General features: G+C 43.3%; 2 protein-coding genes across 2 annotated transcripts; both read left to right on the forward strand.

Moving 5' to 3' along the window:
* Positions 1-10,089: 10,089 nt before the first annotated feature.
* LOC145389947 (uncharacterized) lies at positions 10,090-11,091 on the forward strand. The gene has a single exon (XM_080265053.1). It carries the CDS (start codon positions 10,123-10,125, stop codon positions 11,089-11,091), a length of 969 nt encoding a protein of 322 aa, XP_080121179.1. The 5' UTR covers positions 10,090-10,122.
* A 1,378-nt stretch (positions 11,092-12,469) lies between these two features.
* LOC145389948 (uncharacterized) lies at positions 12,470-13,946 on the forward strand. Its single transcript, XM_080265054.1, has 2 exons — positions 12,470-12,502; positions 12,768-13,946. The coding sequence occupies exons 1-2, from the start codon at positions 12,470-12,472 to the stop codon at positions 13,944-13,946; spliced, it is 1,212 nt and encodes a 403-aa protein (XP_080121180.1).
* The last annotated feature ends 7,041 nt before the right edge of the window (positions 13,947-20,987 follow it).

A 20,987-nucleotide genomic window follows, 5' to 3' on the forward strand; every position in this document is an offset into this window, starting at 1 on the left:
ATGAAAAGCAGATACGAGAGGAAGAAAATTATTGCAAGTTATATTGATTTTCTGCAGGAACAACAAGGGCAAGAGAGTGCAAAGTCTTCCTGTATCTAGTTCTTCCTACAAAAAGATAACTAAATTACGACGGAGAATGGATGATATGCAAGTTGGTGAATCCCTTCCTAGAGTTGTCTCGTAGTGAAGGGGTCAAGCAGCCTTCATTAACCCCAACAGCCCGAGGACGTGATTTTCCTTTTTTTGTCCTTGATGCTTCCAGACGATTATATTCTGCTAAGGAGAGACGTTTCAAATTGGAGGTATTGTAGGTAGGTATAGACTACATTTACTATTCACTACGAGAGGTTTTTCTTATTGGAGGTCAGTAATCTTCTCCACCTCTTAACTTTCTCTTCCCTGTCTTCTCTGTCGTCTTTATTCTGTCTTCTCTGTCGTCTTTATATTTATGCTGCTCTCCTTGTCCTCATCTTTTTCCCTCTCCAGTAATTTAGTTGTATTTTTCCATCCTTCAGTTTTCCATCATCTCATCCATCTGTTTACATGCCCCCCTTTCCTTTTCCTTACTTTATTTTTCCCTGCTTTTCCTTACTTTTCCTTGCTTTCCTTACTTTACCTGCTCCTCTTCCTCCTCTTCCTTGTCCTCTTTCGTATTCCCATCTTTTCTCGCTCTTGTTTCTATAGTTTTTCTCTTTTCTCCTTTACCTCCTCTTCTAATCCTTCCAGTCTAGTTATTCCTTTTTTCCACTAATTCTTTTCTTTCCTCCTCCTCCTCCTCCTCCAGTTTCCACCCTTCTCTTCCTTCGTCTATATTTCCATTCTTGTTACCTCCTTCTCTCCCCAGTATTTCTCCCCCCAAATATTTCTCTCCCTTCCTTATCCCTCCCCTCGATTTCCTCCCTCCTCTTCTCTCCTCCTTACCCTATCTTTCTCCCCTCCTCACCCTATCTTCCTCCCCTCCTCACCCTATATCCCCTCATGCCAATCCTTCTCATGGCACCCTCATTCCTCTCTCTCTCTCTCTCTCTCTCTCTCTCTCTCTCTCTCTTTTCCCCCCCTCCCCCCAATATTTTTCATTATTATTGTACTCCCTCCCTCCCTCCTGCCTCCCTGCCTCCTGCCTGGCCTCACAGCTGCCAGCCAATCAGAGGGCGGCTGGTGCTAAGGGCAGAGGGAGGCGGACGCTGATTGGCTGAGCCAGTGTAAACACAGCCGCGGCAGCCATATTGCTCCGCCTACTGCCTCTGCACTATTTTCCCTTTTCTCACTCTTTATCAGCCTTTTGTATCTATCCGCTGGTGTCTATTTATCTATTTGGATCTATCGTGAGTGTCTGTTGGTGAGTTGAGGAGTTTGGGGAAAGGATAGATGGAATAAGGTTTTGAAGCATGTAGGGATATTTGCAGCCCTGCGTATGGCAACACCGTGGTGAAGCCCCGCAACGCTGAGAGAGAGAGAGAGAGAGAGAGAGAGAGAGAGAGAGAGAGAGAGAGAGAGAGAGAGAGAGAGAGAGAGAGAGAATTAAGGGGGTCAGGTATGATAAGGAAGAGAGAGAGAGAGAGAGAGAGAGAGAGAGAGAGAAAATTAAGGGGGTCAGGTATAATAAAGGGGGAGAGAGAGAGAGAGAGAGAGAGAGAGAGAGAGAGAGAGAGAGAGAGAGAGAGAGAGAGAGAATTAAGGGGGTCAGGTATGATAAGGGGAGAGAGAGAGAGAGAGAGAGAGAGAGAGAGAATTAAGGGGGTCAGGTATGATAAGGGGAGAGAGAGAGAGAGAGAGAGAATTAAGGGGGTCAGGTATGATAAGGGGAGAGAGAGAGAGAGAGAGAGAGAGAGAGAGAGAGAGAATTAAGGGGGTCAGGTATGATAGAGAGAGAGAGAGAGAGAGAGAGAGAGAGAGAGAGAGAGAGAGAGAGAGAATTAAGGGGGTCAGGTATGATAAGGGAGAGAGAGAGAGAGAGAGAGAGAGAGAGAGAGAAGACAAGACAAAGATTTTCCATAGTGTTCACTGCACTTCTTCGTGACTAGCATCATATAGTGTTGATTTGGTGTAGTTCTTTCACCTTAACTTGGCTCAAAAAGACAAGACTAAGGCCTTCCATAGTTTTCACTGCACTTCTTCGTGACTAGCATCATTTTGTGTTAATCTGCTAATAGTCCTTTCACCTTCACTTGGCCCAGAATTTCGTCTTTTTGCAGTTTATTTCACGTAGCTCACTGGCAAAAGACAATACTAAACCTCTCTATCCTTCCCATAGCACTTCTTCGTGACTAGCATCACCTGGTGTTTATCTGTTCTTATAACTTAGCATTCAAAAGAAAGAAGAGGGAGAAGAACACGAAGAAGATGAACAAAAAGAAGAAAAAGATAAGATGAACAAAGAACAACGAGAAGACGGAGAAGAGGAGGAGGAAGAAGAACAAAAGGAGGAGGAGAAGAAGGAAGAGGAAGAAGAGAAGGAAGAGGAAGAGAAGAGAAGATGAAGATGATGACGAATGATGAAGAGGATGATGAAGAGAAGATGAGATGAAATGAATGATGATGAGATGAAGAGATGATGATGAAGAGAAGATGATGAGAATGATGATGATGAGAGAAAAGAAATGATGACGATAATGATGATGGTGATGATGGTGATGATGATGATGATGGTGATGATGGTGATGATGATGATGATGATGATGATGATGATGATGGTGATGATGATGATGGTGATGGTGATGATGATGATGATGATGATGATGATGATGATGATGATGATGATGATGATGATGATTGTGATGGTGATGCTGATGATGATGGTGATGATGTACTACTACTACTACTACTACTGATGATGCTGTTGCTACCGCTACTACAACTACTATACTTTTTTTTTTTTAATCGAGGCAAAGATGCGCTTAATAGGTTGGTGGTGATGGCTGAATGCAACCTGTCCAAATAACATGGTATGTCTGAGAATTACTGGGACTTATTTGCAATACAATGATGTTCTTTGGACGTGTTGCATTCAGCCAATCATCACCAACCTGCTGAGTGCATCTTCTCAATAAAAAAAACTACAACTACTACTACTACTACTATTACTACTGCTACCACTACTACAACTACTACTACTACCACCACCACCACCACCACCACCACCACCACTTTTTAAGACTACTATAATGCAACCAGCAAATCAGCTCCATCCATTTGGGAATTATACCGTGCAGCTCAGCAGCCAGCCTCATAATACAGTTCACCATTGGAGTTGTAATGTGAAGGTTATCACTAACCATAATACAATCTGTTGGCCCCAAACACACCAGCCACTGTCCTTACCAACCATATGCCAACACTTTATCATCATTCATTCATTCATTCATCATCTAATCCTGCGTTGCCCCATGAGGAGCATAGGAGCCTGGAGCTAGGCAAATTGGTCCTCACATTTATGATGAGAATGACCAGCCTCACTCATCCCTGAGTGACTTTACGTGAGCATTAAACCCTAACCATCCCTTGGATATTAACTTGCACCGGCTCAATCCGATTGCAGCGTCTTAATTGTCCACTAAACCATCAGGCGCCATAATTTGGTTATATGGTTACCACCCAGCGTAGTAAAAGGTTTCCTGGTGTACAGGAAACCATATGGCTTGTCACTCAATGTATAGTCACCCGTAGACAGAAGGAAGAGGAAAGAATGAAGGGAAAAAAAGACACATGAACGATAGAAAGAAAGAAGGAAGAGAGGAAAGGGCAGGCATCCGAGAACAGCACTACATCGAGTGAGTGGATGGGGAGTGCCCTCACCAACCACAAAAGACTTTATTACTACTATATTTTTTATTATTACAGTGTCAACAAAAACATTAATCTATTGGACTTGCTGGTCAATGTGACTCAGTCACAGTAGCTTCGTAATCCATACCTGCCAGAGAGACAGGCCTGAGGGCTGATGGTCTTGTGCCCCTGAGGCATAGCAGTGCACACCTCACAAGGCAGTAGGACAGTTGACACCTCATCCAGGCCATAACGGAACTCTGACGTTGACGCTTCTTAGAAAGAATCTCTGCCAGTCTCGAGAGAATATGCTCGCCTCTGGACCCGTCCCACCTGATGTTGTGAACACAAAGGCAGTGAATCCAACGTGGTGCAAAAGTTAGATCCTTTCTTGATAGTCTGTGTTTTTTTTTCTTGTTAATTCCTTTTGTGTGCAGCCTCGAGACACAGTTCACGATGACATGCTGCCATAGGATCAATTATCCTAATGTTGAAGAAAGCCCTCTGCCCACGTGTCCGCAAACCTGCAGCACTGACATCCACTCTGGCATCATTTGATGTGTTTGCTGTTCTGTGGGTGAAGTGCTCGCCGTCTAGGGGCAGCACAGCTGGCTCTGTGGTGACATCATGGCATATTTCCTGCAGCATTTTGGCAGTGACGTCGCGTACACACAGCCTGCCTTCTTGCACACCATTGCATGGTTTGCATCAAAGACAGTGCCACAGGAACAGTGTTGAGGTAGGGTCTACTACTGCTACTGCTACTACTTGATTTTAGCTTGCACACACACACACACACACACACACACACACACACACACACACACACACACACACACACACACACACACACACACACACACACACACACACACACATGCATGCATATATATATACATACACATACAAACACGTGTGTGGTGTGCGTGTGTGTATGTGTGTGTGCTTATATGTATATATATGTATGTATGTGTATGTGTACGTGTGTGTGTACGTGTGTGTGTATGTGCATGTGTGCGTGCGTGATTCGAAGCCAGAAATTCACAGTTGGAAGAGTTAAAAACGAAATAGCCATCGTGAGAGTCGAGTCACGGACTCTTACGGGCGAACACGAGACCAATGTAACGAGCTGGCTTGGTCAACAGATGGCATTGTGGTCGCCGGTGTGTCGTCTGTTTGTTTACATAAGTTGACAGGCGGGATGTGAGGGGGCGTGGCGGTACAAATAAACATGGCTCTAAACCCTGGACACCGCTGTGTTGTTTGTGGGAAAAACCCACTAACTGGAACTAACCTACGGTTTCGTTTCTTCCCAAAGGACAGAAAGGGTTGCGTAAAACAGATGTAACAAACTGTTATGCATAAACAGTTGTACTACTGTCATAAATGTTGGTGCAGATTAAGACGTCAACAGCTGAAACTGGGCCTCGGCACGTACGCCTAATATAGAAATCTGTAGAAATTACTATGTTTCATTACACGTATGATAAAGGATACGTTGGGCATTGATAAGGGACATGTGAACTTGCTGAGGTAATACCGCCACACTGGCAACGCAGGATATTATTTACCGGCCCTCACACAATCAATATTGATTGACAATATTCATATATGGTGCCGTATTATTGATCTTGTGAAAATGACAGTGAAGATATGCACCATCTATTATTAAAGGATATTACTCGTATACCGATAACGGGAAATTACTATTATATGCAGGTGTGGTGCGGTGAGGATCTGTCCGTTCTCCCCTTTGGGGCTAAGATGCGAATGATTGTGTTTGAATGGATGAGTAAATGGGGAGTGTGTCGTCCTGTCTCGGCTACCTCCTTTTCCCTGGGGGAAGCAGCCTAGGTATATATATATATATATATATATATATATATATATATATATAGAGAGAGAGAGAGAGAGAGAGAGAGAGAGAGAGAGAGAGGGATGATATCCACAGGCAAAAGGAAACAGGAAATAGCCGAAGCACATGGGATATTTCGGGTATTCTTTTTCCCTGTGAGTATTAGCATATTTATGAATCGCGTGTTATTAAGTGATTCACTCGCAAATAGATAGATAGATGGACAGATAGATAGACAGATGCCGATATAGATATACAGATATCCACAGGTATATAGATATCCACAGGAATGTGGTAGAAGTGCGTCTGAAAACAATGGAAAGGCATTTTGTCCAGTCCAATCCACCTGATACTTAGGATTAACAGAGCTAACACAACAAACGGCTATGGGTTTGTGTTGCCCGTGTGAATGTTTCCGGGATAATAATGTAACCTAACATGTACATCTATATACTCAATAAATACACTATAATATTCTTGTCTGTATTATTAATACATCCAGTATATTACGGATCAGAGACTTTTATCACTGGAATGAATCTGTCTCAAAATACGTTATATGGGACACTATTCACCAGCCTCATGTTATCAATGGTGAAGGATGCTCATGCACAATATAATTATTTAAGACTAACTTAGTGTCACGTGGAAGGCTTATATATTCCCGATTCATAATCTAAACATAGTCTACCCCGTAACCGTTCTCTTATATCCCGTTCTGCCTTATCTCGCTTGTGCACTAGATGGCGTGAAGGTAATGGCCTCGCAGTTTTAACGTTGAGTCGTTACTTCGTATCTTTTCTCCTCCGTGGAGTCGAGTACTTCATACTGATATTCATGCTTTCGTGAAGCTGTGGTGCTTCATTCAGAGTCGAGGTGAAATAAACCTGCATGAAATTAGTTAGTTAACCAGGAACAATGGGACGTGAATAACCTTGCACGGCGCTAGACCAGAGTCCATACGTGAGGGAGTAAGTTGGATAAATTAGTGACTGATGTTAGAGGACATCGACAGTGGATCCAGCCGTTGAACTAAAGCTTGATGTATCTAGTGGGAAGGTGGTAGTCGGATATTAACCATTTATGAAGGTATGTTCTATATTTACTACTTGTACAGCTTTATTTTGGACTTAAATTTGATAGGATAGTTTTAAGAATAGGTGATAGGAGTGATTTGAGTGACACTGGTGGTTGAATATTTGTAAATCTGCATTTAATTCATGTGTACAGCTGAAATGTTTATGTATATATTAATCATTGTTACGACAGCCACATATACAGTAGAGGGAGGTGGTTTTTGTTTTGGGGGTTGTTCGTAGGAAAGTGCTGGGCTGTAGCAATAACGACGAGTGGGGTAGGTCATCCAGGGAGTGGGTACGGTTTGGTGGGAATTGGCTAGTAGTGATGAGAGGCGCGGTGCAGCATAGCCCCTTCCCTTGTCCCCTGTATTTTTCCATATCGTGGAGCAGTGGCTTTAAACTGCAAGATTAAGGACTGACAACGGGGTTAGTTAGATTTATAGGTACTTTTACATTAAGGTATTGACGAAAATAAAGGATTCGTGAGGGAAACTTTCGGTTCCATTGAAAAGTGACCTGTGTTCGTCACTTGCTTCAATTTTTGATTTTATTAGTTAGGTTATGTATTTACCGTCATGTTTTCCTTAGCTACCATCTGATAGCTTGTTCAGTTCAAGTTGTACTGCTGTTGGTCTGTTTGGCAATGAACATTAGTGTGTGTGTGTGTTTAAAGTAATGATCTTCAATTTCTGATCTCCCAACATTCTTTTTTTCCCATATTCTCTCCTACACCCTGACCCTCTGACCCCCATAGCCACATTTTGTCCACCATATTGGGTCGGTGGCTGGCACAATGTTGACTCTTCACTACACTTAATTACTGCCTCCATTGTTTTGGTACCTGCAGTATTAGTCTGCCTTTTTTCCCATCAGTCAGCTCGGACTGAATAGGGTTTTGGTCAATTAAAGCTTTTATGGTTCGTTCAAGTGTCGCTCTGGAAGGGTTAAAAAAGTCGTTTAACTCCTCTTGACGAGAAAAAATCGTTAACATATATTGGTTTAAACCCGCAGTGTCTAGCTGAGCAGACTACAACTGGAGCCAAGCAACCGCCCCTGCAGGGTAGTTTGTCTTGACTGTCATGACATTAAATTCCTAAAAACTTTCGTATTATTTGTGTAGAACTAAGTTAATTCTTACGTACCTCGTGAAACAAGTGGTTTCTTCATTCAGTATATATTTCGTCCACTGTTTGCAAAATTTAATTTTTATCATTGCTTCGTCTGGGATCGAATGGAAAGTTTTCCCCAGTTATTTTCTTTCATATTCAACTCTTAAGAGAAATGAATATGGCTGAGAGGAATGAGTGGCTGAATGTCTGAAACATATTACACATTACATTTTACCAAAGTGTATTAATAATGCTTTAAACTCCACATGTGCCTTGGTTGCTCAGTCGAGTTCAGAAGACTGGTGAGTGGACGATGTCACTGCCAAACCAACGTGACCTGGATGGGTGAGAGGTCTCGGTAAAAGCAGTAGCCGGCACACAGCACTCACGGACACATCCCCGCCTCATCTCTCTCTCTCGCCCCTCTCATACCGTCTACTTCAAGAATTCCAGACTACCGATGTTAAATAACATCTCGGCAAGTGGCCTACCGCAGCCGCAGTCAGCAGCAGTTTGTGGGAGCAGAGAAGGCTGAGGAAGGCGGCTGTAGTGCAGTGATATTTTACTAACATATTGCCACAAAACTACTTGTGAAAACATTGTCGTATGGATATTGAAAAAATGTGAATATAGAAAGTGTGGTGGGATATAAAGTGGAAGATATAAGAAATAGCTACGGACATAGGAAATAAAAGTAATCAAAGTTAACTGGAGAAAGTAAAGTATGGCCAGGAAACATTTGGAAGAAATTGAGACTATGGACTTTGAAATAATGGAATGTAAATGAAAATACCTGTCGAGTATACAAGTTGTCATTCACTGTACACTTTACACTGTCACTGTTAATGAAGTTTTACGTGTAGTGGGTGTGAATGTATTGTATTAACTTAGTAAACCAATACTGTTCTTTCACTTTCTTTAACCTATGCAGACTTACCACAACTGTTGTCACTTATAAAAGGGGGGCCTGATTTGAGGAATATTGTATGTCTGGCGTGTAGAGTAATTCGTGTCAGACATGACTTTCCCATGCTGTGAAGTGATTCTCCTGCAGCAGACGACGCCCCGCCATAGCAAGGCGTGCGGAAGAGTATAGGTTTATTACATGGATAAATGCCACATTTAAAATGACACTTTTAACATGGGCACCATAGTCTGCTGCACATCACCCTGTTATGTGGGTGTATGGTTACCACTTAGCGTTGCACAAAGGGTTACAGGGAACCATTAAGCTTGTTAAGCGATGTACTGTACTCACCTGAAGTAGAAAGAATGATAGACAGAAAGGATGAATGATACAGGAAGAGGAGGGCTGACAGAAAATATAATTAGGCAGCACTACAGGAGTGGATGTTGGTTGCCACACTATCAGCACATTAGAGTATAATAAAACTGGTGTCAATGTTAATATGTATAATTTCAACTCCCTAACCCTTTTCCCGGAGAGGGTATATAAGCTGTCGGTGCAGTTTGGGGTCCTAAACTTTTGAAATGCATAAAAACTTAAGAACATGGAGTTTAAGTAATAGCGTTAATACTCCTAATTTTCAGAGGAAGGACGTTCTTTGAGATTAACCCATTACGGTGTTTCTATAAAGTGAAAAAATTGCCCTGTAGTAAGACGAGGCTTAGTCTAGGCAATGATGTTAACCCCTTCAAAAGCATGACATTTACTAATTTACATGTCTCAAAATTATTTCTTAACTTCATCTTTGGCTTTTTTTTTTTCTTTTCAATTTTATTTCAGCAAATCACTCCGCTAGAGGTCGCTTTCCCATGAGATGCACAGCTCTGCCTCACACCACCAGTTGCTGGGTTGTTTTCACACCGACCACACGCATACTCCGACTTGGGAATCAAGATTTGGCTGCCTTCTTCCCGTTAGCCATTTAGGAGCGGAAAGGCTTTGCCTCAGCCTGTTATCCGTTTAGGAGCAGGTTGCTTCGTCACCCGTGATCCGTGTAGGAGCGGGTAAGTGCCCATTTTGGTGCACTTGGGAGAGTTAACGACTCTCAGACTGTGCCAGCTGTACCACCATTGCCAGCCTGCCGCCGCCATGTCTGATGTCCCGGAAGGATCTCTCGGCAAACAGTTATCAGGCACAGAGGACAAGTCCAGGCATGGGAGCAAGGGTTCATCGCATAGAAAGGATTTGTCCAGATCCACGAACCGCTCTTCCCAACGGGAATGTTCTAGACGGGTACATAAGCATACCCGGGGTCATGGCTCAGATAGTGAAGGTGAGTGTGATCCTCCACCCACTCATCCTTTAACCTCTACTTCAAGGGATGAGGTTAATTCCCCACCCTGGGCCATGGTGATGGAAGCTTTGGCTGAGTTACGGAGTGATGTGAAGAAATTGAAGGAGGAGAGAAGCTTGGCTACAGGTGACTTTGGGGAGAATGCTAACAGCCAACCCACAGAGGTGATTGATTCCAGTTTTCAATCGGTTCAGCGTCATGATTCTAGTGGCGACAGTGACATTCAGAGTAAAGTGTTCACTGGTAGTGTCCTCCTGCAGTGCGCCAAGACTTACGGTCCTGTGGAAGATGTATCTGTTGAGGTTGACAAGCATGTTGCCGACATGGTGAATCATGTGTTTGATTACGGCATGCGGGAGGAGGAGTACAAAGAAATTTTGGTTGATGACATTACCAAGAGACCGAGCAACTGTCATGCTCTAGCCCCGGTTGAATGTAACACACAAGTTTTGGATGCGCTGAAAACCGATGCCAAAAAGTCTGATTTTCGTATGAAAGAAGTTAGTAAGGACATTATAAAAGCTGCCATAATAATCACCAAGTCACTCACGGTGCTGGATAAAGTCGCCCAAGAAGGACAACCAGATGTGGCCCATGAAGTCGGCATGCTTAATGGTGCGCTAGCATTACTGGGAAATGCTAACCACAAGAACAACTTGACGCGCCGGTTCATCATTAAGCGCGAGATCAATCAGAAATATGCTCACTTATGCTCAGATAAGGTGCCAATGACTAGGATCTTGTTCGGTGATGATGTTTCTCAATCTGCCAAGCACATAGAGGAGTCGGAGAAATTGAAAAACAAGATCACACCGAAGAAACCGTTTCAAACATGGAAATTCGGTGCAGGAAAAGTCGGAGGCTCCTCTGGAAAAACCAACTACAGAGGATTTTCGTCCAGGTTCCACCCCTATGGACAGCGGACATATGGACACAGGAGTGACCACCAGCAATCCTTCTCACGGCAGGGTTCGGAGGCAAAAAACTCCAGAGGGCGGGGACAAAGCAATCCCCGGCAATAACTGAGGTGAGTCATAAATTTGAAGCTGGCAGGCTTCAATATTTTGTGCATGAGTGGCATAAAAAAACCAATGACCCTCATTTTTTGGATATTGTTGCACATTGCCATCTTGACATTAATGTTGATGATATCAGTCACTTATTTTCTGAAGGAACTGAATATGTTTTTTGTGAGGAGGAAAAGATCATTATTTGTCAGGAAATTGAAAAGCTGTTAGATCTTAAAGTTATCAAGGAAACACACAGACAAGAAGAACAAATTATATCCCCAGTTTTTCTGCGGGGGAAAAAGGATGGAGGTTTTAGAATGATCCTTAACCTGGAAAAACTAAACAAGCACATTAATTATAAACATTTTAAAATGGAAAACTTCGAACAGGCAATTCGGCTTATTAACAAAGGTGATTACATGGCCTCAGTAGATCTTAGGCATGCATACTATTCTGTCAGTATAGCTGAAGAGCAACAAAAATTTCTTTGCTTTAAATGGCAAGGGAAAATCTATCAGTTCACCTGTCTTCCTAATGGGGTTGCAGAAGGGCCACGTCTATTCACCAAACTAATGAAACCCATTTTTGCTACACTGAGAGAGATGGGACATACCATCACCAGTTTCATTGACGACACACTTATATCACACAGCTCATTGGAAGGATGCTATGAGAGCATACATTCAACAGTAGAGATTCTAAGGAAAATGGGATTTTGTATTAATGCTGACAAATCTGTCCTAGTACCTACAAAACGTTTGGAATATTTGGGGAACGTCATTGATTCAGAGACATTGACAGTTACATTACCTGAACGGAGGAAAGAGAAAATAGTTCAAAGCTGCAAACAATTATATCATAGTAATAGAGACAAAATCAGGAATGTGGCCAGAATAATTGGGCTTTTGGTCGCTGCAATTCCAGCAGTAGAAATGAGGAAACTGCATTATAGAAAGTTGGAAACTGCTAAAATTTTAGCACTGGAGAAAGAAAAAGGTAACTTTGACAAATGGATGGCTATCACATATGACATGAAAACTGATCTGATTTGGTGGATAAATTTCATTGCAGTGCAAGACAAAATTTTTTAGGACGGGTACGGAAATAGACCTGTACACTGATGCATCAAATTTAGGTTGGGGTGGTTACCTAAATCATCAACAAATTAATGGAAGATGGTCAATAAAAGAAAAAGAATTGCACATCAATTCTAAAGAACTCAAAGCCATCTTACTGGCAGTGAAATCATTTGCACATCAGATCAGAGGGAAACACATTAAGGCATTTTGTGATAACTCGACAGCGGTAAACTATGTCAATGAAATGGGTGGCACAAAATCCGCAACATGTAATGACATCTGCCTCGAAATTTGGGAATGGTGTGCAGAAAATGATGCCTGGATTACATGCTCTCATATACCAGGTAAAGTTAATCTTATGGCAGATGCCGCATCTCGAAAGTTTAATGACAGACATGAATGGAAATTGAACGAGGACATTTTTAGGGAACTTTGCGAAATCTTTGGAGTCCCAAGCATTGATCTATTTGCATCCAGACTAAATAAACAGGTACCCCGTTTTTGTTCTTGGAAACCCGACCCAGAAGCCGAACACTTTGATTCCTTCTCAATAAGTTGGTCACAGTTTGACCTAATCTACATTTTTCCCCCTTTTGCTCTGATTGCCAGGTGCCTTCAGAAAATGCGAGCAGAGATGGCAAGGGGATGGTTGATTGTGCCACTGTGGACGTCCCAACCATGGATGGGGACCCTACTCAGAATGCTCATCAAAGAACCACGGCTAATAATGAGAAGGAAGAATGTATTGCAACAGCCGTCAGCAGCAGAGGAACACCCCATCATGAAACACACCAGGTTAATGGCATGTCTATTGTCCGGCAACAACTGCGAGAACGAGGCGTATCTGCAGCGGGTACGGACATTATCATGGCCTCCTGGAGACCAGGAACTGAGAAACAGTATCGACCACATGTCAATAAGTGGATCCAATTTTGTGATAGACGGCATATCAATCCCCTTAATCCCGCTGTAACGGATATTGTAAATTTCCTGTCCGACACTTTCCACCGAGGTGTGGGCTATGACTCTGTAAACACGGCGAGGGGAGCTCTCTCCTCACTAGGGATAGTTGTGGACGGTTGCAGAGCAGGCAACCACCCTCTTGTCAACAGGCTCCTGAGAGGGGTATTCAACTTGAGACCGTCAAAACCCAGGTATGCAGAGACCTGGGACGTCCAGGTGGTGCTCCAGAAACTGAGAACTATGGAACCTTTATGCAATCTTCCTCTAAAAGAACTAACACTAAAATTAGTGATGCTAATGGCACTCACTCAAGCAGCCAGGGTGCAAACATTACATTTGTTAATGCTAAAAAACATTAGAATTGGCAAGGATTCTGTTTGTGTTTGGTTAGGGGGCAACATTAAACAATGTAGGCCAAAATTCAATGTGCAGTTTGTGGAGTTTAAAGCTTACGCTAAAGATAGAAGACTATGTGTCTATGAAACATTGAAAATGTACATTGAACAGACTGAACGCTTAAGAAATGATGTGGATCAAGAGAACGGGAACTTATTCATTAGTGTTATAAAGCCACACAAAAATGTAACAAAAGACACTATTGCGAGATGGATTAGGATAATGCTTAATATGTCAGGAGTGGACACAGGAAAGTACTCAGCTGGCAGTGTTCGGTCAGCTGCAGCTTCAAAGGCCAAGACCATGGCTGTGCCGATAACATACATTATGGCAAAGGCTGGGTGGTCAAGGGAGACCACCTTTGCCAAGCATTATGACAAGGAGATAGTTCAGGAGCTTGACACATTCCAAGAAGCTGTACTAGAATAGGGAGTAGGTATTTATTGTGATAAGAAAGTCATCATTCTTTTGACAAGCTACTAAAATTTGTAAATTTCTTATAATACAGCGGGTTTTGGGTCATGGTTGTTTTATTTCACCAAGTCCACACTTATATAACTTCAAAACGTCAAAGTACGACACCCACATGGCTTCAAAACCTCATGGGAAAGCGACCTCTAGCGGAGTGATTTGCTGAAATAAAATTGAAGAAGTACATGAGACTTACCGCAGGTCAGTTGAAATGTGCTTCGAATTTTATGAAGCAAATCACCTCTGCTAGAAGGGAGCTTTCACATGCCCTCCACTCCCTCCCTAAGCTATGCAGCGTCACATGGATAAAACAGTGTAAACTGTAGGAAATGATACACTACTTGTCATGTGGGTGATCGTACACTTTAAAGTCTGGTGGTGTGAGGCAGCGCGGTGTATCTCATGTGAAAGCTCCCTTCTAGCAGAGGTGATTTGCTTCATAAAATTCGAAGCACATTTCAACTGACCTGCGGTAAGTCTCATGTACTTCTTCAATTTTCTGTTGTAAAAGGCTTGCCGGCTCCTGGCCATTAGTTCCTTCTTCCCTGCCTGAAAAAAAATAGAGGGGGTTAATGAAGGCTATATCTACGACTATATATAAGAACTACAGTCCAAAGAGTCTCTAAAGTCTTTTAGGGACAGCGTGAATAATTCGTCATAAGATTGAAAGGGGTAAGCATTATTGTTTTAATATTACAGGCGCCCTGGGTTTGTTAGGACGCTGATATACAGAGGGAATTTCGTAGCCAAAATATCGAGGAACCAATAGAGAATGATTCCAACAGAGCTTGATGCTTAGAGGAAAACAGGTCACGAATACCGGCGTGGGTGAGATGGGCAGCTGTCAAAAATAGCGACGTGAAAGGGGAGAGCAAGGAGGGGGGGAGGGAGGGGGGGAAATGGAGAGCGATGGAAGCCGAGGGAGAGATGGAGGGAGAGGGAGAGAAATGGAGGGATGGGGAGATGGAGGAAAGGAGGGAGGGGGGTAAAGGACAAGTAGGGACTGAGGAGAGAATATTTTACATAACAATGGGCAATAGCAAGAGATGCCTTATAACTATTAAACTCTGCCACTCGCACAAACGTTAGGTGATACTGGATATTAGTCTTGGACATATTTAGCTATATTATTTCTCCATCCCTAAGCAGCTTTTCTTCTTCAGACAACCTAAGAGCACAATGTAACATCTGGCGTATTTGTGAGGGAAGATGAGAGAGACTGGCTGTTGTGGTCTACACGTAGTCAGGAAAGCTACAACGTAGGACAGATTTAGCAGTTTATTTCATCCTTATGCAAGATTTTTCGTGCTAGTCAACCTCAGGGCACGAGTAATAACTGGCGTGTCTGTGTGAGGGAAGATGAGAGAGTTGACAGTTGTGGTTTACACGCGAAGCCAAGCATGTGCTCCTGTCAGCTAGCGTCTGTGATTCTTGTTAACGTTTACAGAGTCCATGTTACGGATCGCCGCCTTGATAACGCGTCCTTTTTTAAAGTTTCATTGCAATCTAAAAAAAAAAAAATGTTTTGGAGGACTGTTGCTTAATACAGTTCCATTACTTGCTGTAAATTTGATCCTCCATTTTCTTCCAGTACACAGTAGCACCTGTATATAGAAATTACACCCCTGACTTAAAATGGTGCATACAAACACGTGTCAAAATGTTTTCATGCTTCTACGCCCCTTGTCAAATCATATGGTGACGAGACATGCTAGAGTGTGTTAAGGTGCGTGTGCTTGCCTGTGCGTCTTGTAGAATCATGTAGCAATAGTGTGTCAAGGTGCGTGTGTTTGCCTCTACGTCTTGTAAAATCATATGCTAGTGACGGGACATGCAGGAGTGTGTTAGGGTGCGTGTGTTTGCCTTTACGTCTGGTAAAAACATATGCTGACGACGGGACATGCAAAAGTGTCTCAGCGTGCGTCTACATGCTTCTCTTGTCTCCCTGTCTGCTTCACTGCCTGCCGAGCCTACCTCTTCCAACAACACGGAACACTGGAGGATATTAATATTCCAGTCAACGCAGGTGCATGTGCGTGCGTGCGTGTCATCATTATTATCATCGTCGTCGTCGTCGTTATCTTCCTCCTCCTCCTCCTCCTCCGTGGCTGTGTCTCCCTGCAGGGCAACACTTTACAAAAGGTGGTGTTCGTGCTGGCTGACGATACATCCTGAAACCTTCCTTAAATACCTTGCCTAATGGGTCAAAGTATCCTCGTGTGTTACTAATCCAAACTAAACGGATAATAATATAGCACTTAAAGCAACAATAAGGTGTGATACGCAAAATAATTGGCTTAAGAAGAAGTGTTGCGGTGTGCCATGCCAACGAGAGGGGCATAAATGGTGTGTCGTGTGGTCGTAAAGCTTAGTTAGTTACCGGGAACATTACCCACACTGTTAACGCCAAGCCTTTCTCCTTCCTGTCAGTGCCGCCGTCACCACCTTTTCCTCCCTCTTCTTGTCTTCATTACCTGTCAGCCTTCGTCCCCAGGTGCTGAGGAGGAGCCTACACGTGGTGGCACTGTGCACTCATAGTTTCCTGCACCTAGCCATGAGAAGGGCCTTGGTCTGACTCTTGTAAGAAGCTGTCTACCACACTGGGATTACGGATATCTACACGTTGCATGTACTGTACTGTACCTGTACGTCGGTCCCGTAGGAGCAGTTTCTGATTGTGGTTGACGGGTCTGCTCAGCTAGACTAACCGATGTTAAGCAACAACCTGCTCTGTCTACCCGTCCGTCTGACTGCCTGTCTCACCCTTTGAGTCTCCTGTCCATTGGCAATAGCCACCATGCATTTCAGATAGCAGAACCCTCAGGCACATTAGTCATGCAGACATATCACTCGTATCTTCCTCATCTTCTGTTGCCATCATGCACTTCGGTAAACAGACTCTCCATGCACACCCTCCCCACGGCGAGGTGCAGGGAAATATATGGAGGTTTGGCTCGCGGATGCATGTCGCAGCTGCTCCACCCAGGGTGTCCAACCCCACCACGCACAGGCTTCTCATCAGCGCCAGGCAAAACATATAGGAATATATAGTATGCAGGCAAGAAAGCAATCTAGTTGGCTGGCAGGCTGACAGGTAGACAGGTGGTGTCAATAATAATATACAATAAAAAAAAAAAAGTGACAAAAGAGGCAAGGAATACACAGTAAAATCTGAAAAAAAAAAAAAAAAAAAAAAGACAAAGAAGGCAAGAAATGTACAATGAAAAAAAATGACAGAGGAGGAAATATATGTATAATAGGATCAGCAAAATAAAAGGCAGACGAGAGAGGAAAGCCTAACATAAAGCTGAAGATGGGAGTAAAATCAAGAACCTAAGCAGGAAAACTTGGTGTTTGACAAAGTGAGGCTGACGGCGTTGACAATTCTTTATGACTTGTCTTTTACCTGCTCCTTTTTATTTTTCATATCTATTCATTCACTTTCATCTCTCCCTCATTCATTCCTTCATCTCTTATTCTTCTCTCATTAATTCATTCGTTTCCCTTTCTTCGTCAGCCATTTTTCACTTCCATATGTCCTGATGTGACTGGCTTCCTCCCACGTGCAGTGAGAAATCTTAGTAGTACTGGTAGCTGATACAGCCTCAAGTTCATCTGAAATGTGAACCCAGTAAACACCTGGCTAAAGTTACCCTTCTGCTACAGTCCACCATTACTCTTTTGGGGAATAGGGTGGCAACTGAGGGACGTTTGTGTGACCAGGCATCAGAGCCACGCGGTCTTATCGAAGCCACGAGGCCAAGACCCTCCTCTCCAGCACCTGTTATTGCTATGACAGGATTTACACAAAGAACAGCAAGCTTACCTGTATTTTTTTATGCAAGGCTGCAGATGAGAGAGAGATTCAGTCCTGTATTCTCGTCGTGTAAGGAGGCTCCCTAACACCTCTTCCTTAGCGATTTATCTTCCAAACCACTCATTAATATCCCCGGGTTTCCTCCTTATGTCTTTTCAATATCGACATAGATTGCATGAAGAACACACAAGTATATAGTAACGGAGCAGAATTAGAAATAAATCGGTAAGGAGGAGGTGTTAGTAAGCTTCATAGCCTTACTAGGATACCGCCCTCAGCCTGCAGTCCACCAGGTTCGCGTTTTAGACGAACCTGGAACTTCAAATTGTACTTCTAATCCTCGTCTCCTTCTTGTTCTTTTAAAAAATCTTAATTTACGACAGAAATAAGATTGTAAGTTTTTTTCCAGCATCATCATCCCTGTTTCTACGACCTCCGACTCGCCAACGTCTCTCTCTCATTACTCCACATTTTTTTTTTTTTTTATGCGAGGAAGATGGAACAAAAGGCCACGAGCCCGCAATAACTGTTCCTTCCAAGAGAAGAACAAAATACAAGAGAGAGCCAAATTCAAGATCCGATCATTTCGAGATGCCTGGACACACTGCGTTTAAAAGACTGGAGATCATAGGAAGCAGGAAATACAGACAGAGGGAGACAGTTCCAGACGTCATACTTCTTGTCCATGCTTTGAAATTTACTGCAGAAGTTAGAGATATTTTTTTCCTATGTCTTTACTCTTGAGTTTGTACTTAAGTTGGCGCTTGAGTTGGAATTTAATTTGGCACTTGAGTTGGGACCATGTTTTGCAACTGAGTTGGCACTTAAGTTTGCTCTTGAGTAGGGACTTTTGTACGTAGGTTGGCCCTTGAGTTGGAACTTAGTTTGGTGCTTGAGTTGGGACTTTGTTTGGTGCTTGAGTTGGGACTTAGGCTGGCACTTGGGTTGGGACATACGTTGGCGTTTGAGCTGAGACTTAAGTTGGAGCTTGAGTTTGGACTTAAGGTAGCGCTTGAGTTAGGACGTAAGTTCGTACTTGTGTTAGGACTTAAGTTGGTACTTGTGTTTGGACCCAAGTTGGTACCTGTGTTGGGACTTGATTTGGCACTTGAGTTTGAACTTTAGTTGCTACTTGAGTTGGGATTTAAACTGACACTTGTGTTGGGACTTAAGTTGGCAATTGTAAAGTTGGCACTTGTTTTGGGACTTAAGTTGGCACTTGAGTCGGAGCTTAACACTTCAGTTGGCATTTAAGTCACCACTTGAGTTGGCACTTCAATTGTCACTTTAACTGACAGTTAAGTTGGGCCATGTATTGGGATTTGAGTTGGGCCTTGAGTTGTGAGTTGGCACTTGAATTGGCACTTGAATTGGCATTTGAGCTGACACTATTTGGCACTTGAGTTTGCACTTAAGTTGACATTTGAGTTGGCACTTTTGTTCACACTTAAGTTGGCACTTACATTGAATTTGGCACTTACGTTTTTATTTTCTCTCGTCATACTTCAGAACCACAGGTGTTTAGTGATAAAGTGGACGGGCGTTTGAACCGAGTGTGAGACACAAGTGTTGTTGGCGTCACTTCATAGGCTGTTGCTTGGATTTGCTGGATTTCCCTCCATTGTCCTCCTTACTGCGATCTTGCCTTGTTCCCGCTGCACCCTCCAAAGGTATGCTATTTGGCTTCTGCTAATTCTGTACTCGTTTTACTCTAACTTGGCCCAAATTTTCCATCCCTCCAACCTGAATGCTGAGTTGTAGCAATAGATTAATGCTAGAAAATGTAAGTCACAAAAAAGTGGTATGGAAAGAGAGCCGTAGCGTTGTCCGTTTCTGCCAATGATCCATGTGAAGTAAGCTGCAAAAGGACGAAAATTTGGGCCATTTGCAATGAAAAAATAATATACTGCGTGATACAATGATAATCTAGGACGTTGTGGAGAGTTGAGAAGTTTGTGGTTTGCAATAGAGGGACAGGAAGACAGAGACAGACAGATAGAAGACAGACAGACGCAGGGTAAGGAGACAGACAGAGGAAACGAAGCGTCGCGTTATTATGAGTGTAGTTGACTTCATAGAACATTGCATTATAGTTGTGCCCAAACTTTAATAGCACGTCTTCTTATGTATAACCAAAGTCGTTTGACGTGTAGTGAACTAACACACACACACACACACACACACACACACACACACACACACACACACACACACACACACACACACACACACACACACACACACACACACACACACACACACACACACACACACACACACACACACACACACACACACACACACACACACACACACACACACACACACACACACACACACACACACACACACACACACACACACACACACACACACACACACACACACACACACACACACACACACACACACACACACACACACACACACACACACACACACACACACACACACACACACACACACACACACACACACACACACACACACACACACACACACACACACACACACACACACACACACACACACACACACACACACACACACACACACACACACACACACACACACACACACACACACACACACACACACACACACACACACACACACACACACACACACACACACACACACACACACACACACACACACACACACACACACACACACACACACACACACACACACACACACACACACACACACACACACACACACACACACACACACACACACACACACACACACACACACACACACACACACACACACACACACACACACACACACACACACACATCAAACCGTTCATGCCTTACTCCACCGTGAACACAACACATCCACATACCCAACAACACCCCCCCACACACACATACATAACCACATACAACCACATACTCACATAACCACACACACACACACACACACACACACACACACACACACACACACACACACACACACACACACACACACACACAAAACCACACACAACCACAAACTCCTATAACCACACACACACACACACACACAAACACACACACACACACACACACGCGCACACACACACACACACACACACACGCACATACATAACCACACACAACGACATACTCGTATAACCACACACACACACACACACACACACACACACACACACACACACACACACACAC

Source organism: Coenobita brevimanus, unplaced genomic scaffold (genome assembly GCF_032717465.1).
Source record: "Coenobita brevimanus isolate Jiangsu-jjx unplaced genomic scaffold, ASM3271746v2 jjx.HiC_scaffold_2635, whole genome shotgun sequence".
NCBI classification, from domain to species: domain Eukaryota; kingdom Metazoa; phylum Arthropoda; class Malacostraca; order Decapoda; family Coenobitidae; genus Coenobita; species Coenobita brevimanus.

What these genes read in the sequence shown, in the direction of transcription:
- LOC145389947 (XM_080265053.1), top strand. Translation starts at nt 10,123, where the DNA reads ATGGTGATGGAAGCTTTGGCTGAGTTACGGAGTGATGTGAAGAAATTG.
- LOC145389948 (XM_080265054.1), top strand. Translation starts at nt 12,470, where the DNA reads ATGATGCCTGGATTACATGCTCTCATATACCAG. An exon ending in TACATGCTCTCATATACCAG is followed by an intron (nt 12,503 to 12,767) that starts GTAAAGTTAATC and finishes TCTGATTGCCAG; the next exon opens with GTGCCTTCAGAAAATGCGAG.